The 22,026-nt window shown below is 34.6% G+C and overlaps 1 protein-coding gene across 12 annotated transcripts in view; it reads right to left on the reverse strand.

The window, feature by feature from the left end:
- Positions 1-22,026, reverse strand: part of NFIB (nuclear factor I B) — a 236,558-nt gene that overhangs the window by 19,118 nt on the left and 195,414 nt on the right. For 4 of the 12 annotated variants that reach the window (XM_082467947.1, XM_082467955.1, XM_082467950.1 and 1 more), the window contains 4 exons: positions 18,657-18,841; positions 14,423-14,588; positions 11,283-11,365; positions 1,180-1,268 (listed from right to left, as the gene is read on the reverse strand). In XM_082467947.1, coding sequence (XP_082324073.1) covers positions 1,180-1,268; positions 11,283-11,365; positions 14,423-14,588; positions 18,657-18,841 — 523 coding nt within the window. Of the gene's footprint in view, positions 1-1,179; positions 1,283-11,282; positions 11,366-14,422; positions 14,589-18,656; positions 18,842-22,026 lie in introns of those variants that run through there. The other 8 variants (XM_082467958.1, XM_082467949.1, XM_082467951.1 and 5 more) reach the window with 7 other exon arrangements.

The raw sequence follows: 22,026 nt of genomic DNA on the forward strand, positions 1-22,026 counted from the left end.
CGGATGTTATACTAATCTTTATAAAGAGGAAAAGTCATATGGTATTCATTTCAGGTAGTGAATTAATAAAAAGTCAACAAGCTTTTAGAACAGAATCCAACTAATTTTCTTAATTTTTACCTGAGAAAAAAGTGGGCATTTTATTAATTTCATTCTTTGAAACTCTACTCTTCAGCAGTTTCTATGAAGCATATGGAGATGGGCAGCACTTTTACAACTGATACCCAAGTATGTACTTTTAACACAGGGATGCTTAGTAAAGAGGATGACAATCATAACACAGTTGGAAAACTATGTTGGCTCTACTTTTGTTGAACTCCTTATGGGATTACCTCACTCTCTTCTGTAAATTTTTATCTCATTACATAAGATTATACCATGAATTTTAATCATTTAATTTGTCAATTTGACACAACTTATTCTGTATTGAAATAATTCATAAGAAGCTGAATTAGCACTACTTACTTTCTAAAACCAGTACATGACACAATATCAAAACTAGTTTCGAAAATGAAGTTTTAGAATGATTTTCTCAGCCAACCAAATAAAGTCAACTCTCAGTGATTCACATCAATGTACAAACAGAAGTTAAAGCTTTACTTAAACAAAATTCCTTCTCTAGCTATTGATTCCAACAATCCCCCCACTCCAAAATTCATGAGTGTTGCTAATAACAGTTAAATTGACTAATTTGAAATTTTTCTTTTAGCTAGCTTTTTCCCTCTGAGAGGGGAGTAAATGAATAGTAAAATGGCTTAAAGTTAACAGTAAAGAAAAAGAACTGAAATGAGAAGAATCTATAATGTGAAAACCCCATGCTTTTTCCTCAGATAGCTGAAAAAAAATCTTCCCTAAAACTGTGATTTCATTTTTCAGGTCCTAAAATCTAAGTGTCAAATCCCCGCCTCCCCACCTCCCCCCAGTATTATAAATCGTTTACAACATTTGACAGCACTTAGGAATTCCAGTCACCAATTAGCATATGCTCTAATCTCCAATTAATTTGAAGTTGCATCTAAATGAGAAATAAAGGAAGAGGGTAGGGAGAGAAGGATGATATAGCCAAAACAACTAAAATTTTAACATATATATACTTTCTGTAAAGCTAGTTAGAAACAAACACTATAGCTCATGTAATTTTAGGTGTAAGTGTAGGGTTGGAAATAATTAAAATGTTACCTTTGCCAAGTAATTCCCAATGTATCCTCACTGGTACTGGGGTATAAATGCCTGCCGTTTTGATTCATGGTCCAGTCACAAATCCTCAGCTGTCAATTGAAACCTAGCAGTCAGATATGGATCGAGCAGTACTACAGTTTTTAGTATTTAAATGAACACATGCAAACTAGTACTTGTACATGGCATTAACCTTACTTTCCCAAGAGGCAACTTAAAAAAAAAAAAAAAAGAGCAAAAGAAAACCTTACTCTGAAAAGCAAAATTCCTAGACTGTTTTTCAGAAAAAGCTATTGCAATATGCTTCTCTATTAATTAAAGCATACAAGAGAAATGAGTGCTTAGAACATAACAATTAGACATTAATTAGAGTACAAAATGTGCTGAAATAAAAGCAAACGTTAATGTTCAATAGAGAGATATATTTTAGAAAAAAAATTTTTAAAGCTTTTTAAAATATGTAACATACCAAATAATCTGCAACTGAGTAAAATAATCAATAACTTTTAAGCATGCAGTTTGCAAAACACAGAAGACATGCAGTTTAGAGGAGAAAGGTCCCACCTTATAAACATCCTTCCTAACTTATGTTTAGAAGCATCAAGGGATTCAGTTTTAGATGTTTACTAATTTTGTTTTATTCAAAGTGGCGCTTTTTTTTTTTTTTCAGAAAGAGTTGATAAGAGTTTCTACTTTTATTTTAAACTCAGAGTAATGGCATTGGAAATAACTTTACCACATCTGAATAGAGTGAGGAATGCTCTGAATACAAGCTGAAACGAATTCTTCCCAGATCTCCAAATCATCAGCTCTGCCCTTCAGAGGTTGTTCCAGTAACCCTATCCAGCTCTGTTTGGTTAACAGCTGCCCTACAGTGCTAGCAGATTTATTGAAAAGATATATTGCTTATTTTTATCCTTAAGAAAGTAAACTTATCTGGCTTTGGGGGGAAAAAACACACTAGAAAATCATGGGTTTTAATCTGTAGAGAGCTATGCTGTAAATTAACTGAATCTTGTATTGAAAAGATGACTTATTCAAAGCAGTTCACTAAACCTTGTTTGCTGCTTTTCAGTAAGAATTTCTAGAAGATGATGATTGGAGCCAAAGTCCCTTTAAACTCATGATAAGTTATTTTAATCCTTTCTGATAACGTTATGGCTAAAAAAAAAAAATTGGCTATTAAGAATCTTTTCCTTTTAGACTCTAGTTTCTATATACTCTAGGTAATAGTGATTCTGGAGTTTCAGAATATTTGGTTTTGCTCATTTTTCTACAGATCTATGAGGCTCCAAAAACACCACCTAAAATTCCCCAAACATGTATTTTAATTATACTGATATTTCAGGTAAAAGTAATTTTATAAATTAAAGAACTGAAAATTAATTAATCAATTAATTAACTAATTAAAAAGCTGAAAAATTCCCTTAATGTAGACAGATAGATTGAAAGATATGTAGATTTTGCTTAGAATATATGTCATAAATAAGCCATAAATCAGTAAAGAAATTAAATTAGAATGAAAAATATTCTTAAAATGGACCTTAATGCTTGCATAAAGGAGAAAATTTTATGGCAAGATTTTTAAAAAGTGCTCAAAATGGAGCATCTAATCAGAAATGCAATGTGATGGGGCAATTTGAAAAATTATTTCTTCAGTAACAGTAGTCAGTTGTCTCCTTCAAAGTGTATTCTTTTCAAGCAATACTATGAAAACAATCTAAAAACATTTCAAGAAGCTTGGCTTCGTATAAAGGTTACCTTAAGGACCACTCATAGACTCTGCCCTCGTGCTAGTTTTGAGTCAAGTAAACATTCTGAAGAAGGGAGGCGTAGAGCAGAGCTCTAGGCAGAGCACATGTTAATTCTGCTAATAATTAATTTCAGGTTAGTTTCTATGAGCCTCTCAGGTTATATTGGAGAAATTTTCAAAAAGAGAAGCTATTTTCACAAAGCCAGGTGACCTAAATATCACTCACTGATTGGCTTGTTGTCTCCCAGACAACTGGGGACACTATTGTCTCCTTGGAAGAATGCATATGTAAATCAGTTAGTTTTTTGTTGTTCATGTTGCTAATTTTTTGTTTGTTTCTTTGTTAATCAGCCCTCCAAAATGTCAAGTGGGCTGTCTTTGGCCACCTGTTGAACACTTAAACTCAACATACTTTTGGACTTTTCTTTCCTAACAGTAGTCTCAAAGGGATGAAACCTGACTACAGCTATTCGTTTTCAACCACACTTAAGGTACATGCGATCAAACATCTTCTCCCAAACAGATAATTATGCTTAAATACACAAAAAATGATCACTGAGTATATTTAATAATCTACATGCCAAAGAAATGGGCAGGATATCAATTAGTATTGAATTATTCCTTTCAGTTACTGAAAATATAAAATAAAATTTAAACTTATTTAGCTATTTAGATTGTGCACTGGCATTATCAACATTTCCAAAAGTTTCTGAGGAGAAGCATTTGTACCTGCTTATATGTTATAACTTACTTAACAAGGTTACTTGACCAAGAACCTTTGAATTAATAATTAACCTCTTGATTAAGCAAAATTTTAAGGGTGATCGTGTGGACAGGGGAAACAATAAAATTAAAATAGAAACTGTATAGTCACTGAAAATTTCCATGATACTATTTCCTAATAAAATCAATTCCTAAGAATCTTGTTTGAATAAGATAGTCCTGACTCAGCAAATTTTGAACAGATTCTCAGGTGATGAAAGGTTAAGTTTGGAACATGTTAAATATTCTTGGTATTAGTATAATTCAGAATTCCTAACCAAAATGGATTTTACTTTAGACTTTAAATGTTTAAAATAATAGGTGATAATCTTATTTAAGTTTAGGGTAGTGATTCCTCAATTTCTGTCCTGTGAGAGAGTAGGTGTTATGTAATTTAGCTATCAATTCTTTTTTTAAATTAAATTTTAAACCTTTAATTTAAAGTGGTACATAAATACATGCCTTTCATCAACATAAAAATTTTCTGCAAAGCTTCAATAACGCCCTAGTGATTTTTCCAAGTATTTTTCCTCAAAAAATAGGGAGATACTTTTCCCCCTATAGTAATCAAAAACACCAGGGGCAAAGTAGTTTAGAAATTTAGTTTGTTAAAGTTGTGTGTTTGTAGCAACTCGTACATTTGTAACACTACAGACTCTTTGACAGATCAGATCGTATGCACATCCTCACAGAAATGCACACATATAAATAATTTTAATTCTTTAATTTATATGCAACCACAAACATGAAATAAGATTGTCTAGAAAATTAAGGTAAATTTTATATTAAAACAATTATGCCCAGATTTCCAAAAGCAAACAGAAGGTGAGGTAAGGAAGTTTAAGATTCTCCTTCAAAAAAGCTATGAGTGAAGGGATGGGGTTGAAAAAATCCAAACTAAGAAAGAAGGGAAGGTAAAGTTTTCACTGCATATGTTCTTAAGATGATGTCCCTAAAATCTCTGGAATGAGAACCTTGTTCTTAGCCCAACTCAATGAGTTTCAGAAAAACAAGCATGGGGACCATCTAGTTTCCCTCAAAAATCTGCCCAAGGGGAAACACCTAAGATCTGAATCATTATCCTTGCCTACACGACACTCAAATATTCATGCAGGTAGAATCAACATTGCCTGTGCTTTCAGAGTAAGAGTTTGTTTATTCACATGACGGCCCTCCATTGTTATTAACATGGGCTTTTGTTAAATGCCTCACAAATAGCTTTGGGAACAAAAGAAAGAAGGTAAGAAAATGTTCTACTTTGCTGGACTCAGCAAACAGTACTAACAGTCCCTTGTGGTGACAACAGCTTTCCGTTTAACCAATAAGCCATTAAACTGTAAACAGAATAATCAACACAGGTAAATTTATCTTTTTGCTTTTCTTTTTTTTAAGCTTACAGGGACCCTCAAGGGAATATCTTGAAAGGTGTGTTTTATGTTCTTTTAGGTTTCTTCATTTCTCCAGATAGCCCCCAAAGAAACAGATTTTTGGGGGTTGGAGGTGCTTTTGGGGGTGGGGTGCTTAAAAAGATTAATCCTTCAGGATTCATATTTTCCTCTTAACTCTTAGATCAGTTGATTTTTAGTTTATTAATCACCTACCAGAGAGCAAATAAAATGGCCTCTGAATGAAAAGGATGTAGCTTTACTGAACAAACAAAATGGTCATGATGAAATTGTGATACAGGTGGAGCGTGTAAACATATAAAAATGAAAAAGATATACAAGGTCATCCTGGTACCTTAAAGTTACGTCTAATATCAATTTCTGAAAACCGTGCTTCTTGCTATTTAATTTAATAAACACGGTAGGATTAAGTTAAATGGGTATGCATAGTTTATGAACTAAACAAACACTACTGACCATAAATCATAAGAACTAGAAAATGAAAAGTTTTTTTTTTTTTAATTTTTAAATGGAGGCTACTTTCACCTGTAAAATTTAAGATTTCAGGGGAACTTGGAGATCATGTAGTTCAACCTCTTCATTTTCCTTTCCAAGATAAGAACACAGGACAGAAAGGTTTAAAGGCCTGTCCAAAGTTAGACATGTCCTGTCATGTCACTAAAACCACACCTCCTGACTCCTAATCCCTGTTTCTCTCCCACGACACAAGTTTGCCTGTCATTATTCTTTTCCTACCCTACTTTTCACGTGCAGCTCAAGAATATTTAAGGCTAAAATGTCTGTAATTATAACTCTTCATAATTTCCTTTATTTCCCTGATTCTGCTTAGACCTTCTGAAGTTAAAATTTCAGAAAAGAAAACTGTCTCCCTTGTGATTGCATTGATTGAAATTTAAGGTTACAGTAAACAATTTTATTTTTATGTTATCTAGAATAATTTATCTGGATATTAGCCTTTGATACCCAATAAAAGTAAGTGAATGAATGAATGATAAAAGACAGACTTTGGAAGGTTTTTTATTTTTTTTTTTATTTTAAGAACTAGCCAAAAAGCTAAACATTTGCATAGCCATTATTTTGAGTGAAACTTCCTTTAAATGTGTTTCCTTTCCAGCTAGCATATGTGAAAGGTGACCTCTTATCCATTTACATACCTACCCAGAAGTCATGTGATAGGGTTTTACGTCAAGCTGTCAATTATGATAACAGACACAATAAGAACAGCCCAAGTGTTGATAGCCTGCTTCCTGACTTTATTGAAAAGTTTGTTGATAGTCTACTTGTGGCCTTTCAATTGCTTGCCTTTAATAAAAGACTACCTTGCCAGTGGTTTTAATGTATCTAGCTTTGGCTTTGCCATTTGTCAGGACAAATATTATAAAGGGATTTCAATGAATATCTTAGATAAACAAAAATAAAATCCTACAGAGGCAACGTCTTAAAAAGGCCATTGGGTGTAACAGAAATTTTTAGTGTCATGAAAAGTCCTTTCAAATTCTAGTTTCAAATTTTTATCAAGAAAAGTGTTGAAAACATTTTCATAGAAAGTAGCCCAGTGATTGAAATTGAAATAAGAGCATCATACAGTCATGCAAGAGATGTAACATGCGGAAGCCCGGGCACCAGTAAAATCCATGCAACTGTGAGACGTAATGCAGGGACTTGAGTTGATCAGCCCATTGATTCATTAGCTCTAATAATAAGTAGCATATATAGTCAGGAGATTATAATTTTGAGATTATGAAAATAAGCCTTGTATCTTATAAACTAGAGCTGACTTGACTTTGTTGTCTCAGGGAAGGCAAAAGTGACCTCCCATTTGCTCCATCTCAAATCTCAAATCTATATCAAAGGTTAATATGTACCTTAGCCCAACTCAATGAGTTTCAGAAAAACAAGCGTGGGGACCATCTAGTTTCCCTCAAAAATCTGCCCAAGGGGAAACACCTAAGATTGGATCATTATCCTTGCCTACACGACACTCAAACAGTAATAGTATTTGAATAGTAATCAATAGTAATTGATTTGAATAGTAATCGAATTACTTCGAATAGTAATCTTTTATTTCCAAACAAGAAGCTTCTTAGCTACAAACTTTTCTTCCAACTTTCAATACGGGTTTTTAAAATATGTTGTATTGATGTATAACAGTAAGGATTTATACTTTTATTATGGCCTTACACTCGAGTATAACGGTGATCAAATTAACTAGACCTTTTTATATTACCAAACTTTCCATGACTACAAAGAAAGAAGGCCTGCAATTTAGCAAATTCATTATGAGGCTGATCAGATATGAAATTGGTGCTAATTCAAGTAAGCTGTCTCATATTTGCCATTTATACTAAAATTGCTGGACTGGATTATACAATAATTTCTGCATTTTCTAAGCAATACCCAATACTCTGCTATATAATTCCCATATTCTTGGGGAGATGAAATTTAGGAAGTGTGGTTTCTTCATTGCCTATCATAATGAATGTGCACAGTGTGTTCAGGAAGTATAAGGAGGAAAGGAAACACCACATTTTACTAAACTTCTGTGAAGTTAAGCCAGAGAGGAGGTCCTTGACACTTCTGAAAAAGTTCCAAATCATAAAAAGACATTTCTCAGCAGAGACTAAAGAGTTCGGTTTGCCAAAAACCCACAAGTTCTTCAAGCCACCACACCATCGTCCAATAGAAAAGTTAAAGAATGAAGTTCCAATTGAAGTTCTGATTTTAAGATTTCCCCCATGCCAATAGTGAATGCATTAAATAAGCCAATCATCTCAAAGACAGTCTAGTTCCAGACCTTGAAAAACACTCCTCAAGACTGAGTTAAGAGATAAAGGGAAACTTTAAAGTTCTGATCAGCTGGCATGAGCTGATTATTATGACTAATTAGAGGACTGTTTTTAATGGAAAATAATCAATTGTTTTAAAGAAATCTTTTTTGAAATATTCTCCAAGATTATGTGATTTTATTTTTCAGATTCAAATAAGATATCACATTTATAATGGTAGTGGAATTCCTGTGTCAGAAAAACTACTATTTCAAGGCAGTTAGCAACCAGTATTGATCAGTAATAATCATTATAAAAAGGAGCACAGTGATGTATAATTACTAATAACAACTGCATGTATACCAAGTTAATGGTTATAAAAGCTTATGCTTTTCGTATTCAGATTTGCCAAAATGAATGTATTACTCTTACCAGTGGAGTACAGGGTTAATTTTAATATTTCCCATCTTAATTTAAGAAGTCAGTGCCCTTGTGTGTTAGGAATAATTATATTGAAAGCTCTGCTTTAGTGTCATTGTGTGGAAAGATTATTTATAAGATAGTCAAAATTATTCAACAATTTAAAATTTATTGTTATCTCTAATTTATGTAGGCTATATTAAAGTTCTTTTCTAAGAAAAAAATAGCACTCAACGATGCACGTCAATACTTTTCATAACCTGAAAGGATAAATCTTTATAAAGCAGTCACCAATAAACTGAAGAATGTACCTGGTGACAATATTTATTCTTAAGGGGTCATGTATATTAAAAGCTAAGGGGAATGTTTAAGAGAACTCTCTCAGACTAAAACCATTGCCTTTCTAATTTTGAATTTCTCCTAGCTAATATAAAATGATTGATTACCTTTATTTCATGTACCCCTTGATTTTTCTTTCCATTCATCACTGAGTACTTTAAACCAAATGCATTTAAAACCTGCTGCTAGAAGAGTGGTCTCTTTTAAATCTTTGGAAAGTAATGAAAGGACACAGTAAATCAATCTCATTTCTGCTGTATGAAAGAATAACCTTTACTCTACTGAAGTCATTTAAACTGTTTCTGTCCCTCTGTTCCTGGACAGTAAACATAAAACTTCATCTCTAGGATTCTGTTAAAATTTGAAAGGATTAAAGTAATTGAAAGCTTTTAACTAGAGCCTTAGTTTAGTAATATACGTGTATAGTATGATACGCATATACACTCATTTTCTGCATGCCTCAAATTGTAGCTTATTATGAATTGGCATACTGGGCTTCTTCAATTCAAAAAGTAGCACTAATTCTTTCATTATACAGAGGACAAATTATCTGTCTGTATGGCACTTAAAACTGAACATTGTATTTTTCATTATGAAGCTTATATAATTTTTCTTTCAAAGATCAATACACATTATATATTCCATAAATGTACACCATATTTGACCCATCTAATCATATTTATATTGTAAGAGGTCTTCACTTGACATTGTCTACTTAAATAACAAGTGGTGGCCTTTGATGAAAAAAGTTTGTAGTTCTGGAACTCATATATATATACACATACATATATATATATATATATTTTTTTTCAATTAAAATGTGCTCAGAACTCTATCTACGTTAAGGCTAGTATTTTCCTGGTGCTTGTTAAGTTTTCTTGATTTATCCTTGGACATGTGAAAGGAGAAATAACTTTTATATAATCAATTTTTGTGATCATAATTACATGAGGCTCTAATGACAGTCATAAATTATAAATTAAAAAATTAAAGCTGCCTTAGGATAGGACAGGAGGATGGGAAGATTGCTTCTAAAGACATGAAAGTGGTTATAATATTCTAAATGTGTTTCGGCTAAAGGTTTAAATAACAGAGGCACGATTCTATGAATTAAAAGTTAACTGAAAACTAGAGACATGTCATTAAGAATGCAAGTCTCATGACAAGAATATTTCTGAAAATATGTGAAATGATTTGTAAGAGAATAAGTTTCTAAACCTATGAATCCTGCATATGTTTTTAAAAAACACAAGGAACATATACATTTGTCAAATAGAACCACATTACAGTAATTATAGCACATTTCATATTATAGCAATTTTAGAGGTGAAAAAAAGCAACATTTCAGAAAATTATGTTGAAAAGCCAGTGGCTGGCAAAACCACTAATTATTATTTGGTATTTTCATAACTGTGTACAGATGTTTTTAGTTAGCTCTCACTCTTGTTTTGTTTTGTTTTGCTTTTTTTTAAACCTGGCAAAACATCAAGTATCTTGAATAAGCTATCATCTTTACGATTTTCTCTGAACTCTGCATGTGGTGACCTTTAATATAAGCGGTCTGCCACCTTGGCCTGCAACTGGGCAGGACTTGAAAGTTCCACACGAGGCACAGATAGGTGTGATAAGCATAAACTAGGTGGACAAGCCTAGAACAAAAGAAACTGGCATGAGTACCTGCGCAGGTTCGCTACATCTGTAAAAACTCAGTTGCACATACAACTTATATTATAAATGAAGAGCAAGCTCACTAATACCAGCTCTTTCTGATTCATTATAGACATTTTTCCCTATGCAATATTTTGCACACTGTTAGTTTCAAACTGCTCTGCTATCAAAACTTGAGAGCAGCAAACGTATGCATCATAAAATATATTTAAATTTGGAAGTGTTTAGAATGACTTCTGTCATCCCATAACTAGAATCGTGGGATTTCTGTATTTGTATGGTCCACGCTTTTGACTATGGCTAATTTGTTTATAAGCTACCATTAATCCTGGCTGTATATTTTCACAGTTTGGGTAAACACTTCATTTGCATTAAATTTACAGCATTAATGAGATGTGAAATTTAAAATGCTACTTGAAACATAAATGATGTAAGAAAGCAGAACCACAAAAAAGTGTTTTATCACATCTGAAATCAGTAAACCAATTTAAACCTATTAAAATAGGAAGGATGCGTCGCCTGAGATTTTAGCTTTAAAACTCATCTTCTTGGACTAAAATACCAAAATGAGGAGTAAAACATCTGGAAAATATGAAAGAGCTCAAAAAAACACAAATTGTGAATTGTGTAGTGCTCCTACTTTAATTGGCTTTTAAATCAATGGACAATTTTTGTCTTGGGAAGGTATAGGCTGGTAAGCTCTCGATAGCCAGTAAGACAGAAAAATACTCTGGCTGAAACACTGTTTATTCATGGATGTTATGAAATATGCTACAGAGAAGGAAAAGGTCTTGAGCCAATTTGAGACACCCTGTTCAGAGAGGCGAGAAACAATGGATAAATGAGAAGATATTTTGGAAAATGAAATGATCAATTTCTTTCTCAGAAGCCCCGTGAGCCCCGTTCTGAGTCAAGATCTGAGAGGCAGCATGGAGAAAAAGCACCAATGCAAAAGCGTGGCTACACCATCACACCTGGGTGAAACTTGCCCACCTGTTGCTGATGTAGGAAGGATGGGTCTCTTGGGCTTAGTCCCACATATCGATTGGCTTGAGATGTGCCTGAGGCTGTGTAGGCTGATTAAGGAAGAACAAAAACAAAGATAAAAATTGCGAACTATCAAATGAACAACCTGTCCACGCAAAAGAAACCCAGAGAAGTGGGACTTGCAACCAAAAAAAAAAAAAAAAACCAAAACACAATGTCTTTATTTCTCTTCTCTTTCGTGTGAGTGAATACCACTGATATAAATGACAGTTGACCTCAAGTCGACTGGTTCATCCCCCTCCCCAGAAATCTATCCAGTAACCATATCCCATCCTTTGGTGTGGGCATCTCACACATGCTCTGGTTACAGTCTTGCAGGAGTACCAAGGACTGGCTAAATAGAAGGGTCCCTTTCCTAGATGTACCTTCTTACCAGATATTGGTTGTCTAATAATGGGATAATCAATGATGGTCTGTGATTCTAAATGTAAAAGCAGACTGAAAAGTCTGTCAGGAAAAAGTGAAAGCTTTAAATGATGGGATTTAAGCAGATGTGCTTGATGATATAGGATGAAAAATGTCTTGCTCAAAAGTCTTACTAAAAAGAATATCTAATATTATTAACATAAAGGAGAAGGCTATTTTATTATATCATATAGAATGAATTAGCTCAGTATTTTATTTAATGTGAAAATGACCTTAAGTTTGCTAGAAATGTTTCTGAAAAAAATCATTTCTTTTCCATAAGCACAAAAAGTCAATTTTTTGTGATTGGTCCAGAGAGGGAGTTGACATATGGTGAACACTCCTTAAATTATTACGGTCTCACCTTGCAAGTACTTTTTGTACAGGTACTTTTTGGTGCAGAGCGAATTTTTCAAAGAAAACATCTCCCTAGTCCTGAAGATGTTTGTTCCTTTTCACAAAGGAAAGGACTAATGTATCTTCCCAGCACTAAGCAATCTCATTGTTCCATGTCAGAATAAACAGAAAAACTAAATTTTCATCATTTATGTTACATTTATAGGTCTGAAGAAAGCTGTAATATTTGGTCTAAAACCATCAGATTAATGAGGAATCTAGACATTAATTCTTAAAAGGCGTTTTTAAAACGAATACATTAATTCTGCCATGTTCATTTGGCCCATTGAGGCTTTTTTAGGTCAACTTTCAATTGAAACAGTGAAGATGCTCACAATTCACCTTTTAGTTATTCCTGAATGAAGGGCTCACGCCAGAGCAGCCCTAAGCAGCCAGTGGCCCCTATTCAATCTCCAGACCTCTGGAACTCAACGCACACCACTGAAGAAGAGCCTCACCCTTAGAGAGTGGGCGCCAAGTCTGCGCTATTCTTTCTTTTCAACCACGAGAAAGAGGTTTCCTTGGCCTCTGTGTTTTCCTTAATTTTTCTGATTTATGAATTCAATGGCTAATTTCTCATCAGTGGTGCCTGGGAAGGTGCAGCGACAACTTTGTTTATAGGAAAGAAAAATGACTCCCTATATCGCTTTTGTGCAGGAGGGGAAAATGGACTGATGCAGCCATCTTTATACAACCAAAACATTCCTTTGAATATTTTGTGATTTTATAAGTCAAAGAAGATCTCTTTTTGATCAACCTGTATGTGTGTATAAGAACAATTCATTAACAAACAGGCTGACAGTACTCCCATAGGTAAGCTGTGATCGTTTCGGTCTGATCTTCCCTTGAATCTAATCTATTAATGTCAATATAAGAGTAGGTACCAGAAGTTTCTGGAACTTTCAACTACTTAAAAATCTTTGTTTTCTATTTGCTTTCATTTAAATTGTTGACTTTGTTTGCTCAAAGATGCCCAAGGCATCCACTTTTAAAATTTGGATGTAATATTTTAGTGACTGTAATGTACATAGCTAACCTGTAGCACAAAGGATTCTTAGTCTTCCTTGACTGGGTCTCATCCATCTGCGCATTCAGGGAAGCGTTCACTAGTGTAGGACCCTCTATCAACAGACCAGTTACTGAGAATTAATGATTACTGATGGGAATTACAAGCTTGTATGGTTTTATTATTTGATGGGGCCTCATGAATTTTGAGAAAGAAATGCTGAGTTCACTGTACACTCCAAGTATTGTCCGTTTTTCTTGTAGGGTTCCTTCCTAGTCTTTCAGAGGCCACAAAAAAAGAGCACTTTCCAATGGCCAAGAAAGAAAGAACCAGTGGTACTTCTAAATCTCTGTAATTTCACACAGGAATTTCCAGAGCATAGGGATTTTCTTGTTCTAAAAATGAAAACAGAAGCTCTGGATTTAAGATATATGTATAATTGACGAGAAGCATGCTAATTCCTCCTGACTGGAATTTTATCATTCCACTTTACCAATCTGTACACACCAGCTCCAGTTCTAAAAAGCTGGCAGTTTGGATGAAGCCAATTGAAAAACTCCTTGTGTACTTATGAGTACTCTATACAAAGAAGCAAAGGAATCATTTGGGTTATTGGTATGTGCTATGTAAATTCACTGGCTAAATCTCTGACATTTAAAATGTTATGGCCATGCTAAAAATCATAATACCTGATGCACCATAATAAGCTAAATAATCAAAAAAATTTTTTAAAAGTTGAAGACAATGAAAGTGCAGGTAGCTTACATGTGCCTAATACTAAACTCTGAAATGTTTTCTCCACCCAACATTGTGTGACTGTTTCTCACAATGACATAACCTGCAGTGATGTAAACATGCAATTATCTTACAGAGGTACTGATTCAGCCTGCCTCATGAAGGGGCTTAATTTCTATAGGAATGCTCCAATAACTAACGATTATCTAATCTCTCTTCGGGTGATATAAAAACCTTGCACACTGTTATGTTATTCAGTGCATTTTCAATGTATACCTTGAACAAGCAGGCATGACTTATTATTTTTGTTATAGCTATTTACTCAAACAAATAAGCTTCTCCCTTTTCAAATAGGATGCACTGAGTGAAATTTGATAAGAGAGAGCTTGTGAGAGCCAGGTCACATTCATGCCTGCTAGTTCCACATAAATGAGAAATCTCCATCTGGTTGGGTAGCTGGAAAAGTTGCCGTGTTTTCCACCTTGGATCAGATATCCAATGGCGCCTTTGATGGACATTTCTCATTTCCTACAGAAATACTTACTGGTTGCTGTAGGTGAAGCTGCCTCACCTTCAGTGGATGTAGTGATGGGTTTAGTATCTGTCATGGTCAGGGTCACAGGTCGCACTGCACTGGGATGGGGAGAGGGTGCCAAGACAGGAGTGAAATGGCCAGGCACTTTCCCTACTACTTGACCACTGCTGTTAGGCTACAAAACAAAAACAGAATGCCGGGTGAAACACTCCAAAAGGCAGTCGTCTCGTCCAACAACTCCACTCAGCACACTCAGCTGAGTGGACCCCACGTGCTGTGTGCAACCGCCACACAAGCTCTCTCAGATCTGAGTCAGAGAGGCTCGTCAGTGGTTAGTAGTCATAAGAAGCAGCAGCATTTAAAAGAAAGTCTTCAGCTTCAAAGCATTTTATATAGGTTTAGTCATCTTTACAACACCCCGAGAGCCAGGTAGAACTGATCCTTCCACTGAGTTGGACAGAAAACTCAAGTGGAGACTTCAATGCTGAGCCCGAGGCTAAAATAGAAGTCCTTACTGAGCTAGTGAGAATTAAAATCAGCGCTACCTTCTTATCTGCTCTTCATGGTCACTTTTGGCTTTCAGAACACAAAGTTTACCTAAATGATGATATCACTGAGACAAGGAAGACAAGAATTTCTAGGAGACCAAAGGCATCAAACTCAACAATTCCCATCATTTATAGTCAAGGCCTATTCTTTGGCATACAAAAATGCTAGCCCTTGCTCACACACTGGTGCACTCAGAAACACACATCAGGCAATTTCGATTCTAGAATCTCCACTCGACTTGTGACGATTTACTAATATAAGCAGGTAGAATGATATTTTAAACATTTAAAATTCCAGGGTCCACACAAGGATATAAAAAGCTGAACTAGGTCCAACCCTACACCTACAAATAAAAGATTTCCAACGTAAATTAAAATGTGCTGAAGTGAAGCAGAGGGCAATCAAATATACTCTGCTTTTTGAGTTACTCTTCCATTGCTGGGCATGGAGAGTTACACAAAACATTGATTGTTGACATTTGTGAGAATTAAAGAGAAAATCCGCTAGGCAGTGATAGAAAAGATATTATTATCTGAGTTTTAGCCCCAGTACAAAAATAGTGTCCATAGTGGGAGACAAAATTCTAAGGGTACACTGTTTGAAGAAATACTGGAATGTATTTTTCTAGACAGAGAATGCTATTTTTAATTATGCTCATGTTGGAATTCACCAGTACATAACGTACATAACAATTTGCTATGAGGGTGTTCTCCACAAATATTTAGTCTTTATAATCTGTACCACTTTTAAAGTCAAAAAAGCAATAAAACAGAATATTTATCTAAGTGCCTGCACATAAATTACAAGTAGACATTTCTTTAAAGAAAAAGATAAACAGGTAAGAACACTTAACTATTAGAACTTAGAGACATGAAGTAAGTCTTAGTTGGGTGCCTCAGAGGCCACATTATTTATTCTATAAAGAAAATGAACTTTTGAATATCCTGAATATTCATCATGAGTAAATTAGGTATTTAAGTCAGGAAAACTGACCAGATTTTTTCCCCCTATGGAGACCTAGGAGAGAGTTATATCTTAGACTAATTTTATTTAAAATATTCCATTAAATAGCATGACTGTCTCACTCTAATCGGTGTAGCAGCAATGCAATTAATCTCCAAACTGCTGTGGGGAGGACAAAGCATCTCAGTTGCTCGACTTAACAGTCAAAATCAGTGCAGCCCTGGAGGATACTGGAAAGGAACAGTTGACAACAGGTCAACAAGTACTCATTTTTTCCTGATTTTTAGAGCTAAAAAGGTGAATATCAAGAGCCCTATTTTGAAGTGCAAATTACCTGGTTTTGAGTTGAAGCTAAACATCAAAGCAGATATAATGTTCCTGCAAAAACAACTCTGCAGTTTATAATAAAGACCCACTTTTCCTTTCAAAGGGAAAAAGCAATTTGTTTCTAAAGAAGACCATCAACTTTTGGTTATGCGACCACTGCAAAAGACTGCTTTATATATCTCCCCCAAGAAAAAAAGAGTGATCATGTTTTATCACTGGTAGTACATTCGATGGTAAAAAGCCTGTCTGTATATTGTGTTCACCAAAACAGTTTGACAGTACCTACCTGAGAGCGTGGAAGAGAAAAATAACAATATTGTCAAGAAAATGCTGCCACCAAATATATTACCTTGCCCACCCTGCAAGCTTTGTCTACTGGAATTGAGTTGACATAAACCAACAAACAGATGTTTCTCTCATTTAAAAAAAGTGAAAGTGACAAAGAAAGAATTCCCAAGCCAATATAGACAACTTTCCTGAAACTCAGGGTCAGAAGAATGGAAGGGTTATTTCTTTTCAGTTTTCTGTTGGTTCAAACAGATGAAGCTACACTATAAAGCTTCTCTTTTAAGGTTGTTAATAGATGAACTTTCATATTGTAGATAGGAAAAGAGAGACATCTTATCTGAAGATGAACAGCATTAGGAAAGGATTATCCTACTTATAGTACATTGCTCCTATTATACAAAATCCTGAGAGGGAATTTTTTTTTTTAACTGAGATGAGAGTAAGATGCTTCTCAGAAGCTGGGTCTTTACCTTGAAAATATGAAGAAAAACTGAGAACAATATAGGCAGATTATCACCTAACATGCCCTCTTAACTTATAAAGAAATTGAAATATACGTAAAACAAGCACTGAATAATTAAAGAAATGCAGAACACTAAGGCCCTGATTTTAATTTGCATAATTTTTCCCCTAACAGCGCCTAATTAAGACATCAGTTAAAAAAAAAAAAATCCAATGGAACTCTAAGATTTTCCACACTGAATTAACGTTAAGGACTTTTAATGGATGTCTTAATTAGACTTTGTTATTCATGGAAATTCTACACAAATTAAAATCAGACCTTGTGTGCACTGTTCCCAGCTGAGTCTAGCAAAATGCTCTATGGAACTGAGACTTTTGAATCCATGCTCTGACAGCAAATTTTACTTCTAAATTGATATACCAAGATCCTACTGTTTTACTTAGTAATTATTATTACAGTCATTAAAAGTGCTACACCATTTGAACATTTTCTTCTAAAATACAAATCATTTAACTTTAAATTCAAAATTCAAGAACAGTATACTTAGTTTAGTATTACTAGTCAATGGAGCTAAAAGTACAGGTAACTTAATTTTAAGTAACCCAAATAGCGCTGGATATGTTGTTACTCACACACACACAAAAAAATCAGAAGGGACCATTTTGCTCCATGTTAACAATTAAATTAAGACCAAAGGGATTTTTTTTTCAGATCTTTCTTTGTTAATTCTAAATTAATATGCACATACTGTTTACTGGCATTTTAGTAAATGAACAGCATTAATGACAGAACACTTATGAAAATCCCACAGAGCATTAAAAAATGTGATAAGAAGTGGACAGGAGTCTTGGAGGTAAAATAGCAGAGCCAAATACCAGACCATAAGATCGAAATTACATTACAGATTTTGGATATTATGATGATTGATAGACCCAGCTTTGGCAGACTGTCTACTTGATTGTGGAAAATCCTCTTATACCAAATCCCCATGAAGTGACCTCTCCATAGGAGAAACCACATGTTTAGGGAATGAGGAAGGCACATGAGTCACTACACTTATACAAAGAATCCTTAAAGCCACTGCACAGTGTTTACCATTATAAAAATTTAAATAAAAAAAAAAAGACTTCTGGTAATGTCACTCATTATGAAACATAGTCATGTCTGAGCAAAGAATATTCAAGTAGTCATCAAACACTGAAAATGTTTACATTACCAAAGCTTATTTTAATACCTAATAGTTGGTCTATAAATACAACTGTAAGGTCTTTTGTGTGTGTTTATTTTAGCTCATACTTCGCTTCTGCCTGAAATAAGCACTTTGTCTCTGTGTCAAACCAGGTATTTTAGAGGTGTGAACTCCAGCTCAGAACATTTTTGTCAGTGGACCTTCTGCATTAACTTTCTCTTCACTCAATGAAAATCCCAAAACATCAAACCAAGAACATCTTCACAAATGTGCCCCTTCCTTTGGGGCAACACACTTCCTACCTGTCATTCAGCCACCTTTCAATAAAAACTTAGTGAGTCACCAAGAAACTTCCTGAAGATGGATTTCAAAAGCTTGCTGTTCTGCCAGACACACTGTCTAAGTAAGCTTCAGGGCTTACCGTTAGACCTGTGCTTTAATTCTATGTTCTCTCTCATTTTTACCTGGCTGGTTTGCGGACTTGATGGGTCATACGAAGGTACATAGTTCTTCAGAGTATCCTGAGGATTCAGGTGGGGAGGATATCTGATTGTTGGATGAGAGAAGTAGCTCGATGGGGCTGGAGGGAGAATAGCTTGTGTTGGAAATGGCAACGGTGAGGGTGGAGGTGGAGTCCGAGTTGAGATGACTGCAGGAGACAGGAAAGGAAAGAGGACTTATTAGCTGTTGGCCATACTGCTCCGTCCCAATCCTACAGAATCCTGGGAAACTATACAACCGAAGGCTCTTCATTTCCTCCCTCTGATTTAACCAAACTCTCTTAAAATAAGCTAGTCTTTTACCATTATCCTCCATGCCAGGACTGCTAAGCCCACACAGATATCACCTCCAGTCTAGGGAATGAACAATCTTGCTTTCTAGATCTATGAATGGTTTAAAAACAAGAAGGTTCTCTTTTATAGGTGAAGCCAATAATTCATAAAATATTTCTTTAAGCAAAGTTATTTCCAATCAGAACACATTCTTTGATTAAAAAGTCTTTGTCTCCTAAGTACAGACCAAGTCACAGCATTAAGTAGAGGGCAGGGGACCCACACATTTTTTACCAAAATTCAAAACAGAAGTGTACTCCAATTTTAAGTAAATATTTTGCATTATTTAGAAGGGAAGCCAATAATTAGTAATGTCCTGAATAATTACCTGATCATTGTATAAATGCATTGGAATATTTGAACATAAACCTGGGAACTCTTTTTTTTAATGTAAAGGTTCCTTTTAAAACCAAAAGAGTTCTATTTTCTTCCTACTCTAACTTTTACTACATGTAGCTCAAAAGACATTATTGAGATAAGACCGAGAACAAAACCCTCAGAAATGCAAATTTAAACTTTCATATAGGCATATTAACTTACCCATAAATCACATATTTTATAAAGAGAAACAATGTACAAAACATATGTGATGTACATAATGTTTAATTCTACTGTAATTTTTCAAAATTAGTATGATCATAATTTACTATTTAGTTTTTAAAATAAAATGCTTAAGTTTAAAAATGGGGAAAGAATACAATTGCACAATCATTATCTCCATAATGTTGAATTTGTACTTTACATAAGTACAATTTAAGAGTATCAACCAGTATATATAGAAGTGAAGATTAACTGTCTATTTCTATTTACTATTTTGATCCAGATCATAGGAAATTTATATGATAAATGTTTAGTGTTTTATGAGACAATGTAGCAAACAATATGAAAAATAAAGTCCTTCCATGACCTATAAATGAAAATCATCTGGAATGACTTATCTCCAGCTTTGTAATTACGTACAAAAAAAATTACCCTTAAGGGATATTTCTTATTTTCCCCAAAGAAAGCTTTTTCAGAAGATACAAGAAATTTAAAATGTACATCATAGAAGAATCATAAACTCAGTTTTATGGTCACAACTCTGCTCCCTGAATGTCCAGGGAATTCAGAATCCTCTGGATTGTTGCTACAGTACAGATTCCTAGGCCTAACCACAGACCTGCTAGATGAGGACCTCCAGGGGTGAGGCACCAGAAAGTGCATTTTAAACAAGTGCCCCACGTAATCTTTGCACACACTGAAGTTTGAGCACCCTTCATCAAAGGGATGCATTTCAGAGAACAATTACATATTTCTTAAAACAAAACTCCTTGTTGAAATACTACTTTATTTAAGAAGTATACACACTTGAATGTATAATTTAAGAAAATGCCAACGCCTAAATTAAATTGCACATCTTTTGACTTAGTGTTGAAGTGCTCTTCATCTCAGCTCAATTTAACCACGGTCTTTACTTATATCTGTACACAAACCCTTGGAGGATATATACATAGCTCCATCATGGGTCCTCTGGGCTTTAAGATCATTTGGCATCAGCAGTTTTGGAAGAGATCTCTTTTGATCTGAACTGGTACATAGCAAATCAGAGCTCAAATCTCTGGGCTCCCAAGTACTTATGCTCAAATAAGCTCTGGCTGGCCTGATACAAACTAGATAGAATGCAGAATTCCCAGTGAAAGTAAAAATGGCTACTTTATCAATAAAAGTCATTCTAGTCCTTTAAAGAAAGAAAAGCAAACTACAAGGCAAAAAATGTTTCCCTTCATTATGAAAGAATTCATACATACATGCATGCATACATGTACATTTATGTATTCCTTGCCTAGATATTACAAAGTCTTCCTAATTGCCTTCTTTCCTCCAGTCTTGCTCCTTCCAATATATCCTGTATAGTCTCAAATTAATAATTTTTAAAAAAAAATATCATTTAAATCATAGAACTTCTCTGCTAAGAATCTTTCAATGGCTCCCTACTGCTTCAATAATAAAATCCCAACAACTTCACAGGTTTGTACAGACCTCAAGTGCTTTAAGACCCAGTCTTGCTGCACTTCTTTGGCCTCATCTCTGGCCACTCTCTCCTATTCAGGGCACATTTCAACATTTGCGGATCCTTCAACATATGGCAGTTCCTTGCTGCAATGACCTCTACTGCATTGATACACGCTGTCCGCTCTGCCTGAAATGACCGTCCCCCTGGCTTGTTCCTTCTTGTGGTGAACTCACTCTTCAAACTTCAGTTGAGAACACACCTCTTCCAGGCATCTAATCCTCCTCCAAGAATGTAATCCTGTTCATATTCGATGCCTGGTTGATGATATGGTCCCTCTCTCTCCCCACTGTGCCATGAGCTCCTTAAGGAGAGAAACTGTTTCTCATGATAAGGTGCCTGCCACAGGCCCTAATATATTACATATTGAACACATATATGGTAAAGGACAAAGGTCGAAGGCTTATCTAGATCTCTCATGGTTTATTATGTAAAAATGAACTGTTGAATTTTTTCCAAATATTAGAAATATAAACACTTTAATCAGATATCATAATAAATGGGTGATTTGACTTCTAACTTAATTTTGCCCAAATACTCAACGTTACAAATGTATGAAATGGTTACTGATTTTTTTCATCTATCTTAGCAGTACAATAAATAAATGTAAAAAATTTTATATACCACAGCTGACTTGTATATTCTTCTCTTAATTTTATAATTGTCTTAATGATAGCACTGAAGGCCATGCATTTTTAAGTATAGGGACGATACATATCAATATACATCTATAGACCAAAGCTAAGAACTTTATTATAAACGGATGTTATATCCCTTGAATAAAGGTTTAAAAACTAGATTCAGTTTTTTTGAAGAATAAAGAGTTGTCTCACCATAAATTTAAAGCAATAAGAGTATCACTATAAACATATTTTTTTTTTGTATAATAAACTTTCTCCACCTAAAATTCAGACTACTCCTCTCTAGGGTTTCAGAGCAATAGGTAAAAAG

This window comes from Balaenoptera physalus (genome assembly GCF_965194825.1).
Source record: "Balaenoptera physalus genome assembly, chromosome: 7".
Classification (NCBI taxonomy): Eukaryota; Metazoa; Chordata; class Mammalia; order Artiodactyla; family Balaenopteridae; genus Balaenoptera; species Balaenoptera physalus.